At 45.4% G+C, this 14,280-nt stretch overlaps 1 protein-coding gene across 1 annotated transcript in view; it reads left to right on the forward strand.

The window, feature by feature from the left end:
* Positions 1-14,056, forward strand: part of LOC136648562 (receptor-type tyrosine-protein phosphatase V-like) — a 72,426-nt gene extending 58,370 nt beyond the window's left edge. Inside the window, exons 28-37 of the mRNA XM_066624679.1 lie at positions 97-232; positions 715-794; positions 1,887-1,974; positions 2,883-2,976; positions 4,032-4,108; positions 8,392-8,526; positions 9,187-9,309; positions 10,286-10,443; positions 10,606-10,744; positions 11,993-14,056. Coding sequence (XP_066480776.1) covers positions 97-232; positions 715-794; positions 1,887-1,974; positions 2,883-2,976; positions 4,032-4,108; positions 8,392-8,526; positions 9,187-9,309; positions 10,286-10,443; positions 10,606-10,744; positions 11,993-12,052 — 1,090 coding nt within the window. The 3' untranslated portion in view covers positions 12,053-14,056. The remainder of the gene's footprint in view (positions 1-96; positions 233-714; positions 795-1,886; positions 1,975-2,882; positions 2,977-4,031; positions 4,109-8,391; positions 8,527-9,186; positions 9,310-10,285; positions 10,444-10,605; positions 10,745-11,992) is intronic.
* The last annotated feature ends 224 nt before the right edge of the window (positions 14,057-14,280 follow it).

A 14,280-nucleotide genomic window follows, 5' to 3' on the forward strand; every position in this document is an offset into this window, starting at 1 on the left:
CTTTTCTTTGGGGGGGGCTGCAGAATGAGAGTAGAGCCCTCCAAATGGAGCTGGGAGCAGCCTGTGATTACTCCTTGTTTCACTCTGTCGTTGCAGTGCAGGTGTGGGCCGCTCAGGCACGTTTATTGCCCTTGACCGGCTCCTGCAGCAGCTGAAGCACGAGAAGGTTGTAGACGTGTTCAGCACCATTTACAGTCTGCGGATGAGCCGCCACGTGATGATTCAGACTCTGGTGAGAACCTGAGAGCTGCCCTGTGATTGGCAATTGCTTTGGCATTGAATCATTTTGGGCTATAAGATAACCTTAGCCTTTTCATCAACTATCCCATCAAGCTTCCCATCCTATATGTAGCTGGCACCTTGGCAGATGTTCTACCCAAATGCCTGAATCTTGGTCAGCCCCACAGTACCTTGGCAAATTGTGCAAAAACAATGCTCACACTAGCATGTGATATGTCAGGTCCAGCCAGGTGGCTAGAATAAAATTGATGTATTGCTCCTGTCACAGAAGGAGTGCAAAGACTTACACAAACACCTACAAGATCCTGCTAAATCTAGGATCTAGCTTTTCTTCTGTTGTAAAGTGCCATGCATGTTGATAGGGCTATGTTGAATAAATAAATAGGTTATTGCCTTTTTTCCTCAAGGTGTGCTGTGATACCATGAGTTACAGAAGGTATTTGTATTTGGTAACACAGTGCCCTTTTCTTCCAGGGACAGTATATTTTCCTGCACAAATGCATCCTAGAAAAAATCTCTGAAGACCCACTCGTTGACTTGCCTGGGGTGGAGCTGTAAGTTTCTCTGCTTTAACCAACCTTGAATGGGCTTCTCTTAACCACCCACTCTAGCAAGGTGGATCCACAGGTTCCTCCCCATCCATTTTGTGCAAATAGATTATTATACTACTGGTGTTGCACTGGAGAAAGGTCTTTCAGAACCAGCAACCTGCTCATTATACTTGTGTTAAAAAATAAGTCCCAGGGCCAGAGATGGGCTACCTAGCCCTTTCCCCTGTACACTACCTGACCCAACACAGGAGTGGCCAGCTTCTTGCACTGTGAGAGATAGAAGGATTGCTCTTATCTTGGTGGGGAATCCACCCAGATGCGAATTCACCAGTAAACAACAGTTTAAAAAGAACATTGACTCAGAGTGCAGCACAGAGGGAGATCTGTCAGGGAAACTCTCTTATGGTTCACCAGCAGGTCCTCTAACAGACAGATGATATTACCCAGGCAAGCTGTTGCTGCAGAGGTGATAAGTCATCCTGTCAACTTTGAGATGGCCCCCTTAGCAGATAGAAGGAGTGAAACATTTAGGTTTGCAAGCCCCTTTTCTTCCGTTTCAGCCTCTTAACCATCCCTCCTTCCTTTTGACTTGCTATTGGCTTTCACTCCATCATAAAGTGTCAGTGGGGGTGATCGGTGGGTGGGCATAGTGAATCTTGGAGTCATCTTTAACTAGTACCAACCAGCTGGAATTGAAAGTCTTGCCTGTCTTTATTGCTCTGGTTTCTCCATTATCTCGTCTAGGCCTCCAAGAATCAAAATTTAGTGTGCCAGCTGCTGGCCGTGTCCACTTCCTGCCCTTCACACTTGATAGACTAATTGGCAGACATTTCAAAGCTAGCAGATCAGTGCCTTTCAGATGGACCTAGAGAGTTCTAACATGGCAGATAAGGGCCTACCAAAGTAAGCCAAGCCCCTATCTGGGCTCTGACACTTTTTGCAAGTGTCTGTGGCCTGCCCTAAGTAACAGCAACAGCTTATTCTTCTTTCTAGGACTGCATGCTCCTGTTATTTTTATATTCAGTGGTACTATCAACTTGTGTCACTTAATGGGTAAACTGGATGATTTAAGTTGGTTTATTATGCTTTCTTAAGCTCTCGCCCAGTCCTCCTCAAGAACTTTGCTCAGCATCATGCACGGAACCGCTCCAAGGCCAATGCTGGCTTCTTGAGGGAGTATGAGGTAAGATCTGGACCTGGGGGAGTGTATGTCCTAGGTCTGAGGTGGCTTCTTCCCACATGCCAAGTGAGACTAAATTGTGCTAAGGCTGGGCTGTATCAGAACTGATAGATGATCACTTTAAGGCATGGCACACGGACTGTGTGAGCCTGGGCAGGTGGCTGTGCCATTCCCTGTCCAATGCAGCAAATTGGATGAGAGGCTTTGCCTGCCTAGCCAAGCTCTGTGAAGCCACTTCCAGAAGCTTGGTGATGGCATGATGACATCATTGCTGAATATCCAGCTGCTCTGCCCAGAAAGGTTGCTGACCTGCTTTTAAGGGCATCTCAGACTCAGGTAGGACTTCAGCACCCATTGCCATGGACACTTTGCAGTTCAGACATCCTAGCATGACACACATTAAGCCTTCATACAGTAGGGGTAGATAATCTCATCCACAGGCATGGAATCTCCTTCCATGCATATATCTGCTACCATTCAACTTAAACAGGCAATCCACTAGACCAGTCATTCTCAACCTTTTTTTTTTTTTTTTATGACTACAGCCCCTTAGAAGCTCTTCGCAGGTTCCAGGGTCCCTCCTGTCAAACAAGAATATAATACAAACATATAAACATAAAATCACCTTCCCACAGTTTTCAGTCTATGGCCCCCTTCAAGCACGCCAGGGCTCCCCTGGGTGCCAAATAGCCTCCATTGAGAATGGCTGCACTAGACTACATCCCACAGAATGGCACACAACCCAGATGACCAGAGAGCTTTCACCCACCAGTTTCTCACAACTGGTTCTCCCACACATGTTCCTCTCTTGATGACTACAGCATCAGCCACCTTTCTTGTGGTGGAAGGGACACTCCTGAGCCAGAACTTTTCAGCCCCACTCTTCCTTGTACCATTCTGCTTTTCTCCAGCAGATGCTCTTGGAGGCTGCAAAAGAGGAAGTCAGTTCTGCAGCAACATTTTCTAGCAGCCAACAGATCAACCTCTGTTCCAGCAAGATCCCTGGTGAGTGATGGAACTTTGTTCTGCATGAGGAATAAAGCTGAAGTGTGGGGTTGAGCTGGCTGCCTGGGAACCGGAATTGGAGAGACTTTAATGGCCTGATAGTCCTACACAACGGGATCTATGACAGAAATGGTTGTGTATGAAATAGTCACAAAGAACTCCCAGAATGCTGTTTCCCAGAATGATATCGGGCGCAATCCTAACCCACTTTCCAGTACTGGCATAGCTGTGCCAGTGTGGCATGTGCTGCATCCTGCAGTTGAGGGGGAGTCATGGAGGCCTCCTCAAGGTAAGACAATGTTTGTTCCCTTACCTTGGAGTTGCATTGCCCTTACCTCGGTGCTGGAAAGTTGGTTAGGATTGTGCCCATAGTACTCTAAATTTGCAAGTGCGATAGCACTTTCAGAAAATGCATTCAGACTTAGAATGGGAAGCTCTGAGGCCTTTCAGTATTGAAATGTAGTTAAACCTCCTGTGACCTCCACCTTCTTGCTCCCTCCAGATGATTACTTTAAGGCTCTGATGATTTTAAAAAGGGTGATTGTATTCAATTCCCTTCCCTCTTTCACGAGGGTATCTTTAAGGTCTGACAAGGATGACACATTTGGAATTTCCAAAATGTGAATTTTTGAAGTGCTCTCACTTCACTGAGTGCTTGAAGTTTTGAAGTGCTCTCACTCTTTCAATTTAGCCTACCTCACAGGGTTGTTGTGTGCATGAAATGGGGTGACCATATCTATGTACAGTATACTTCTCTGACTTCATTGGAGGATGCGTGGGAGTAGGATACAAATGTGGCTAATGTCAACAGCCTGTCTTAAGAGTGGGATGCTGGGAAGTTAACATTGTTGGGAAGATAGTCTTGGCAGGAAGGGCCTTGTGTGCACGAAAAGTGTTAGGACTATAACAGCAATGATGAAATTATTTAGAACAGTTTTGAATCAGCCAGCCTGGGAGGAGATCAGTGGAATAATGACATTCTGTTGCATCAAACCGAGCTAGGCCTGATGGGTTGGGTCAGCCCAACACCCTTTCACACACGACCTGTTTTGCAGGTGATCGCTCTAAAGTAAAATTCTCACCCCTGGACCGAAATCCCTTCTCAGACCTTGCACATGTCTGGTTCATCCCTGTGAGTCCAACCATGAATTACATTTACCCTCTTTTGACTATGTATCGTTGTTGTCTCCAGATGCTTTTGCTGCTTAAACTTGTCAACATATGGAGCTGTCTTATAAAGAGTCAAGCTGTTGGTCCATCTGGCTACCCTGTCTGCTGGTGACTGTCCAGGATTTCAGATGGATTTTTCCATCCTCACCTGGACAGGCCAGGACTTGAACCTGGTATTTTTTCTGTGAACAAGTATATGCTCTGCCACTAAGCTACCTCCTCTCTGGTGTGCTGCATGCTGCACTCTTGAGGAAGGAGTCAATTGCTTGTTTCCAGTACAGATGTAAAGGGAAATACCCACTGACAATTGGCCAGAGGATTAAGAGCTATTGGGATTGGGTGCATGCACATATGTGTTTATTATTGCAACCTATTGTAAGCCACTCTTAGGATTATTTGACTGAAAGTCAGGGTATAAAACTTCTGAAGAAATAATGGCAGATATCACAAATATATTGGTATGCATACATTTGTAAAGTAAGCAGTAACATGCTACTCAAACATAATTCAAAACAGCAGGAGGAAAAAAGTGAATTCTGCAGGAGTCACTCTGAAAACCAGCTGCTTAATATTTTCAATTGTAATGTGGCTTGGTGTTATGGAAAATACAGTACATATATTTGCGTGTGCCACAAAGCAGATCACTTACATGCAAATGTTTTTGAGGATGAGGATATAAATCACAAGCTCTGAAAAACCCGAGAGCTGGGTAGAAAAATTATTAAGTGTAAAAGTAGTATCACCCAAAGGAAATGAAAAACAAACACATAAGTGCAAAACTGCATCGTAAGTAATAAGTAGCAGTGCTGTTACAGCACCAGATATCACACAAGCCAAGAGTACGACTGTTGCAAACACAGAAAATACTATTTGGGGCTCCCTTAGCAGAAATGTTTCCGACAAAGGAGCATCTAGCACACCACTGAGGATAAATAGATGATCCCAGTAGTAGCAAATAGTCTGAGAAAACTTTATAACTAGCCTGCTAGTAATAGGATAATGAGGGTCCCATCCTATCCAATTTTCCAGTGCCAGTACAGTCATGCCAATGGGGTGTGTGCTGCATCCTTTGGTGGGGAAGCAGTTACAGAGGCCTCCTCAAGGTAAGGTAACGTTTGTTCCCTTACTTTGGGGGCAGCACTGTGGCTGCACCAGTGCTGGAAAGTTGGATAGGATTCAGCCCTGACTCATTGACTTCCAGATTGGGTATGAACTGGGCAAAAAGGTTTTAAATATCCTTTTATGTGATAGGTTTTATCCAGTGCTTTTTTTGTAAATAAAAAGGTGCAGGAACTCACAACTTGTTAATCTTTTATTTATTTATTCGTTTGTTTGTTTGTTTGTTTGTTTGTTTGTTTGTTTGTTTGTTTGTTTATTTTTAAACCATTTTTTATTGGAGAAATAAAATATTTTTATGTGCTTCTCCCCTAAAGATGAACTTACTTCTGAGTAGACATGCATAGGATTGGGCTGTCAATCTCCACATCCCCTTCCCCCTAGCTATTTTTTCTACACATGGGGAAAAATACTGTACAGGTGCACTTGTAGCGTGCAGTATGTAGTGTGGCACTACTTTGAGGAGAGGAAGCAGTGAATGGATTCCGAAAAATGGCTTACATGAGTTCCATGTAGTAAAATTACTCTAAGCAACTGTGGGAGTAAGAACAAAAAAGGAATTCTTACACGAGAGGGGTCCTTAGGTGCACCTAGAAACAGCTACGTTTGCAAACAAGCGATTAAATATGGTTTAATTCAGGTATCAGAATACTCTGTGTCTTTGGGAAGGTGCTTGGCATGCAATTGTATGTTCTCTGCTGCCCTGAGCAGCTGCTGTGCATTGCTGGAGAGGAGCTGCAAACGCTGGCTGGCGGAGGGCATGCTTGTGGGGGAAGGATGAGGAGGATCTCTGGCAAGGCTGGACAGCATGTTGTACACACGTAGAATCCCTTTTCACCTGCCCTTAGCATGTGAAAATGGGTGCAGATATATATCTCTGCCAGGATTAAGAGCCCAATCCTAGGTATGTCTACTCTGAAGTAAGTCTTGTTCTAGTCAATGGAGCTTACTCTGAGGAAAGTGCCTAGGATTGCAGCCTAAGAGCCCAATCCTATGCATGTCTACTCAGAAGTCCACTTTAGTGAATGGGGCTTACTGTGGCTAGGATGGTAGCCTCAGGGCCCAATCCTGTGCCTGTCTCCTCAGAAGTCAGTCCCATTAGAGGCAGTGGGGCTTCCTCCCAGGAAAGTGTGGAGAGGACTGCAGCCTCAGAGCCCCTCCTCTGCCTGTCTCCTCAGAAGTCAGTCCCATTAGAGGCAGTGGGGCTTCCTCCCAGGAAAGTGTGGAGAGGACTGCAGCCTCAGAGCCCTTCCTCTGCCTGTCTACTCAGGCTGCAAGACTATGACACTTTCCCGGGAGTAAGCCCCATTGAACACAATGGAACTTACTTCTGAGTAGACATGCTTGGGCTCTCAGGCTGCAAGGCTTTGCACCCTTTCCCAGGAGCAAGCCCCATTGAGCACAATGAGACTTACTTCTGAGTAGACATGCCTAGGCTCGTGCTGCAGATTGGCACGGGGCTGCACTAGCCAGCTTCCTTCCCCTCCTCCTCCGCCAAGCCAGTACCTGGGCGTTCCGTGGGTGCCGCAGCCTGTCTCCCTAGCTGGCTGGCTGTTCGTCCTCCTCCTCAGCATCAGCACGTGTCCCCCACGCCCTCCACTGGCTTGGAAGCTGCGCTGGGAAGCAGAGCCGGGGGGGGCAGGCTGGGCTCAGGCGAGAGCTTGGAGATGGGGGCAGGAGGGGGTCATTGTGCGGTCAGGCAGGGGCTAGGCGCCTGCCCACCCTGCACCCCCCCAGCACCCACCCAGCGAATGCCTCTGTTTTGCTCCCCCCCTCCTGGAATGCCTCCGAAGGGGAGGGGCCCCTGCAAAATGGTGCCGGAACTCCGTCCCCCCGCGTTCCATTAGAAAAAAAGCCCTGGTTTTATCTATATGCCCTATAGGTAAATCTCTATAGAAATTTGACCTTGGAAAGCACTGGCCTAGATAAAGATATACAGGCGTTCCCCTGAATCTGTGGGGGTTCTATTATGGAACCCCCTGTGAATAGCTGAACCCACAGATATGGGGGGAATGCCCCCTGGGCCTCAGGATGCCTTATAAGGTGATAAAAACATCACTTCTGGTTTTACTATAAAACTGGAAGTAACTTTTTTTTCAGTCTAGCAGTCATTCCCTATGTGGGGCTCAGAAGACCCCATAGAGCTGTGCTCATCTTGCCTCTGGAAGAGGTGTGGATCCAATCTGCTATTATTTGAAACCGCAGATTTGGGATCTGCGGATATGCCCCCCCCCCCATACTAGGTTTGCTATATCAAGGTGCTTTTCCTCCATAAAATTCCTTGATTATAACACAAAAAAGTCTAGTGTGGACAAGTAGTGGGAAAAAAAGATAATGCATATGCTTTAATTCCATCCACTCACCTTACACTAAAGCTGTTAAATCTTAGCAGACTAGAGGGCCCAATCCTATCCATCTTTCCAGCACTGATGCAGCCGTGACAATGGGGTGTGCACTGCATCCTGTGGTAGGGGGGACAGTCATGGAGGCCAAACAAAGGAATATTTGTTTCCTTACCTCAGGGCTGTATTGCGGCTGCACCAGTTCTGGAAATTTGGATAGAATTGGGGCCTTGTGAGGGTTGCTTAAGGGCCAGAAAGATGTTGTGGGAGAGATCTCTGATGAGATCACCTGACTGTTGATCAGCAGCTTACTCTGAACTTTAAGGATGTGATACTCTGAAAGACTATATTTAACACTTTCCTATGCCTTTACCCTAATGTTAATTCCTCCTTCCTACTATTAGTTGGGGGGGGGGGGGCAGGTACAGATCTTGGAACTTACAACTTACTGCTGTAAGATGTGTGCATAATCTTTATAAATCGCAAGAGGAGGGTGCAAAACCATGGCAGGGAGCAAGGGCTTTAGTATTTTGTCCCACCCAAGATTTGATCTTGATCGCGCCCCCTCCCCCCAATGCACACACTGTTTTTAGTTGAAAAGAAACATCCATTGCCATCCAATGGTAACTTTTTCTAGCAGAATATCTTAGCCAGTAAGCTTAGACCAAGCTTATGTTCTGCTATTGACACCCCTTCCCTTAATTGACCTTTTCTTCCTCATGGCTAACTGTATGCTAAATAAGTCTCTTTCTGTCTTCCTTTTTTGGGGGTACGTGGGGGGACACAGGGCTGCAGCTCAGCCAAAGACTATATAGCGGTTGAAGGACCTGACAAGCTAGCCCTGGAGGAGTTCTGGGGACTGATCTGGGAACATGGAGTTCATACCATCATCACTCTACAACCTGTACAAGAGAACAGCCCGGTAAGACAGTTGCTATGGCGTTTCACAGTGTGCTGAAGACAGACCATGATGGGGCAGTCGTGGTGCTACAGGAGGAGTTCAATTTGGGCCAATCTGCAATAGACAGGAGTAGCTATTAGCCATGTGCAGATCTCATGATTCTGTGGGCTACATCTGAATGATACAACCATTCAGGAAGGGCCAATTGTGTGTGTGTTCCATGGCCAATTAGCACCCTCTTCTCTGACAGGGTGCTGATTCCATTGGAAAGAGTAACCCATGCAAGCAGGCCCTTCCCTCCCATGTTTGTAAGCCTTCGGTGCTATTGCACTGAAGTCTTTTTCACTGCAGTGTAACCTCCATGGGTGTGCTTTTGGAATGCACTTCGCAGAAACATTCTTTTGTAAAGTGTAATGTTGGAACTGACCACCCACATGGATCTTGTCTTATCTTGATCAAAAACTGGTGCTGCTAGTTTTATTCTTCTGTATACTTCTCCTAATGGTGAGGAAGTCTGGATTCTTCTCTTAGTCTTGTGTGGTCTGCAAATTCCACCAGAAATGACCACATTGCTCTTTCATCTTTGCTGAATACATTCACTCTGCGTGACCAGCAGTGGTTGTGGCACCAGACCAGCTGGGAGCAGAGGAAACTGGAACTGGAGTCCTTGTTTTTGTGCAGGCTCCTGACAACTCATGCTGGCCCTCTGAGGGGGAACCTGTCTGCACAGAAATGTTGACCGTACAGCAAGGCCAAGAGAAGGACATTTCAGGATGGCCATGCATTCAGCTCAGACTGAAATATGTAAGTGAGTGGGTTGGGAAGTCATGGGATCATGCTACTGGAAGTTCCTCTAGTCTGGCCTTTTTGGGAAAGTGGGATAGGTTTCTTCACCTCCCAGATTCCACTTAGACACAAGGGAAACTGCCTTATATTGAGGCAGACCATTGGTCCATCTAGCTCAGACAGGATTTTTTTCTCTACCCTACCTGGAGATGCCAGATAATGGAACCTGGAACCTTCTACATGCAAAGCAGATTCTCTTTTTGTGAGCAACAGTCTCATCCCCTAACACTCATGAAGAAAGTCATGGAATGCCATGTAGTAAAAGATCAGTGCTCAGAACAGGGGATCTCAGACCTGGCTAAGGAGCTTCCCATGGTGGAAGATCAGAGCATCTGTCCACCAAACCTCAACAGCAGACAGACTATATGCAATCTAGATTATGCACCGAGTCACAATCAAGGATCCAGTGTATTTACAGAGCAGAAAGGTGCAGATATCTCATTCATATCAACCAAGCTACATGCATCTCCCTACAACATATATTATTTTCCTCTCACCAAGTTCATTTGCTTGGTTTGAACTTCCCCACTATTCTTCAGCTGCCTGTTCAATCCCCTCCAGACTGAGGAAGATCAGTTCAGGAAAGGAAGGTGATAAATGATGTCTTGGTGGTGGTGTTGGGGGAGAATCTATGCAGGAGGGCATCGGAGAAATCCATGCGCAAGGGGTTGACTAAAATGGCTGCAGCATAAAGCCATAAGAAATCCTGGCACATTCAGTATTTCTGTCTACATGTCTGGAAAAGCTTCTAAGCAAGAAACTGCATGGTGTTGACTGTTCTTTTGACAATTTTTTTAATTGGTCTTTTCTTTGTGAGTGTAACAGCACGTATACTTTTCAATTACATCGCACTCTTCATTAGTGCTCTGACCTGCCCTCTATACACTTTGCCTACGAACTTGCTTGTTAATGACGTCTGTCTCTACCTTGCCAGGAGAAGAAGGCCAAAGAGAGATTGCTGCAACGGTTTCTGTTCCCCTTGTGGGAAGGTGAGGAACTGCCTGAATCTGAGGTCCTGGTAGGCTTCCTGTCTAGCGTCCGGCAACTTGTACCACATCGGAAAAGGACCAGTCCCTGGATCCTTCACTGCAGGTAGGATTCCTGATCACACTGTTGGCAACTCAGGGTGATTCCCCTGGAACTAGTAAGCATGGAGATCAGTACCACTTTCTGCATTCCCAGGTGACTAGGCTAAATGCTCAACAATAAAAGGACCATCTACTGTCTCCCTAGTGATTCTTCCTTCTTTCCCAGTTCTGGCGGAGTGGCCCAGATGGGCACACTAATTGCCCTGGATACCTTGCTGCAACAACTGAAAGGAGAGAAAAGTGTGGATATCTACGGGGTTGTTTTGAGGCTGGTGAGGAGCTGCTGTCTCATGACACCAACACTGGTATGTAAGGGGCAGCATAATCAGTAATGGAGGTCCTGACCAAGGTCTAGGTCAAGCCCAAGGAGAACCAAGTTTTTCTGTAGGGGAACTGCCATTGCTGCTGTTCACCAACATAATGTGCACTCCAGGACAGAAATGGATGCAGAATCTCCACAGTCTCATATGAATGAGGACCACAGACTAGTCTGTGGTGTGAAGAACATACAAGTGGTGTGATGCACAAAACTACTGACCAATAATAATAGTAAGCAATAACCAGTAGTTACCTGCAACATTGTGGAGCTACATTCCATTCTCCACCCAGCAACAAACCAAATGGCAGTAATTGTGCTACCTTGAACTTCACTTTTACAAGAACAAGATGATGTCATATAAGCACTGGGGAAGTGTGTTCTCAACAGCAGCATCTTCTTGAGGGTAGCTATGTAGATGATGTACTGTAAATAAGAGACAAATACATATTTCTTGCACAATAATGGATTGTGTGGAAATGCCCATACAGTTCAACCTTATTTTATTTAGAAGTAATTCTAACTGAGGTCAATAGGATACTATTGGAGATATATGCATAGGTGTGATCAGCATCAACTGATTTCCTGGGACTTGTGACCAATATATTTTGCCACTAGAGGGCACTGTGAGCAAGACTTGCTGGCTTCAATTTGTAATGCTAGATTTTACACCTGACTCTCTGACAGCATGCATGCACATGCATAGATAATGGAGGAAGCATAACAGTGAAATGTGTTATGTGACAGAGCAGGGGATCTCGGGGGCTTGAGTGCTTCCCACACAGCAACCTGCTCCTTACTACAAGCCACTTAAGCAAAGAAGTTCCAATAATGTAGAGGCTAGGTAGAGAGGAGGCATGTGAGTCTTCCTTGTGATGAAGCTGATGGAGCTGTTTAAGCATAGAAGGGTTCACAAATGAAGCACAGTTCTTCACATAGTGGGCTGTTAACAATGCTGATGCTTCTTGTAGTCACAGAGCGGCTATAGGGGTTTCACAGTGTGCTTTAGTGCTCCTGCTTTGGCTGCTGCATTAGTAGTTTGATCTAGCAGTGCATACTCAGTCAGGTCACTGCAGTTCCACAGACTTAATTTCTGGAATTGATTGTGATTCCCAGCACTGTGGAAGAATTCAGTGAACTCTTTGATTCCGCTTGGGATCTAAGACCAGAACTTGCTCTGTGTTGTCTTCTGCCCATCCATGGCATCTCATGTCTCTTTCTCTCTTTCTCTCTCTAGGAAAAATACATGTATCTACACAAATGTATTCATGACATTGTCACCCGGAAACAAGTCTAGGGCCACAACAGTGGTCCCCGATCTCCACTGTCTGGGAGATGAAGGGTGAAACTTGGAGCCAAGCACAACAGGACTGTGGGCACAGACTGAGCTGAAATATTCCTATGCAGAGACGGGCAGCTGCCCCAGGGGGCCTGAACCTGTGCAGGAACTGGGATATCAAGAAATCAACCACAGTGAGCCTCTGATGTTCCTATCTCCCAATTACTAAATTTAAATCTGGTATTGGAACCAGTGCCCCAAGGCAGGAGTGTTCCTGCAGGAGCTACGTGCCCTTCATTCAGGATGCACTGCTTGCAAGAAAAGGCCTGTTTTTCCCTGTTCAGAAGTCTTGGAACTCAGGCAACCCCAAGACTCGCATACACAGTCAGAACTTGTGGGTAGCCCAATAATGGAATCAAGATGTCTTCCAAAGTCGCTGCATAGGTCTATGGTATATCCCCATTTGCAAGAATTGTGCAATCTTAGATGTTTCATGTCAAAAACAAAAATGTAGCTGGAAAAGGTGCAGAAGAGGATACCGAGCACTAGGCAGGGCAATCCAATGGTCTTGCTCCTCCTCTCCCCCACAACACTGCCTATTGCTTGTTCTTGCACCAGCAGAGTTGCACTGGCATCATAGTGATTTCAGTGGATTCCCATGTCTTTGGAATTTGTTGGTGCAAGGAAACTTCATAGGATCCTATCCTTGCCTAGCTGGCCTACGTCAAGGATAGGATGATGCTGTAAAAGCATCTTCCTTGCAAAACCATAATTCAAATAAGCATGAAACATCTTCCAAATGTAAAAATCAGATTGGCAGCTACTTCTACTTTAAAAAACAAAACATAGCTATGGGGGGAGGGAAACAAAAGTTTACTCAATTGTGTGGTGTGGAGAAAGTGAGTAAAAAGAGAGAAACTATTCACCAGAGGAAAAGAATGTTAGTAATCTAATGTCACTGATATGTCACAGTTTTAGACACATATGTCTAATGACACAGTTCAAGATGGCTGTTGAATCAGGACTTATTTATGCAATATGCAAATAGCCTATGGAATTAAGTGTCATGGAATGTCATTTCTGCCATTTACACAAATGATTCTATAATAGATTAGATAAATTCATGGACGACAGAGATACATAGAGGTGAAATGATACAGAATGGGCTAGAATAATTTACAGGGACACCTAGAGGGTGAATATGATTGTTTTACATGAGTTATGCATTTCCTCAGATAGAGTGTAGGCGATAGAATGCTGAGCTGGTTGAACCATTGGTTTAACAGTGTATTTTTGCAACAGCTCCGTTCGTCATATCCCATGTGTTGCTCCCAGAAAGTCTCAGAGAAAATAGAGACAAAACTGTAAGTCCCAGAACCCTTTCCTTCTCCATATCCCTCTCTGTTTCACTTATACTTTCCAGCTTCTGATTGGTGGATTTCAGTTAGGGCTCCATTACCTTGTGGAAGCACTGCCACCAAGTCACATGATACAGTCAGTTCCCTATGTGCAGGAGTAGATTTCAGACACACACAACCCAATCCTATCCAATTTTCCAGTGTGGGTGCTGCTGTGCCTATGGGAGAAGCACTGCTTCCTGTGTTGGGGGTGCAGTCACAGAGGCCTCCTTAAGGTTTGGGAACATTTGTTCCCTTACCCCGGGGCTGCATTGCGGTTGCACCAGTGCTGGAAAGTTGGATAGGATTGGGCTGACAGCTGGGCCACCTTGTGAGTTGGGCCCATGAGACCTTCACACTTTTCCTGCCCTTTAAGTCTCTCTTTGCTTCAATTCAGTTGAAAGACAAACAGTTTTTTCATCTCACACCATTATTTGAAAAGTCTGACTGTTCTCCCTTCTTGTTTTGGTCTCATCACACCCACATTTTCTCCTCTTCTTTGGTTCACTCTTAATTCCATTTTGAAAAAGGCCATGAAATTTTAAAGATGGGGTTGTTGGGGGCAAGCCAAAATAAATATGGTGTTAACAATGGTAATGAGTTACCTCAGTTTCTCTGAAACAGAGAAAGGGGGCAAATGGTTTTGTAATAATAAATTATTCTTTACACATGAAAATTGTTCAGTTTCTTTTTCCTGTTTTTGTTGAGATTCCTGCTCTTTCTGTCAAAGTGTAATGTGAGCAGTTTTTTTGCTTGAGGGCAGCACCATGGTCTGTTTATCAGTCACAGGACAGGGATTCTTTTCCAAAGGACCATTTTAAAACCAGTGAATTTGTCAATCAATTTGTC

This window comes from Tiliqua scincoides, chromosome 4, assembly GCF_035046505.1.
Source record: "Tiliqua scincoides isolate rTilSci1 chromosome 4, rTilSci1.hap2, whole genome shotgun sequence".
Classification (NCBI taxonomy): domain Eukaryota; kingdom Metazoa; phylum Chordata; class Lepidosauria; order Squamata; family Scincidae; genus Tiliqua; species Tiliqua scincoides.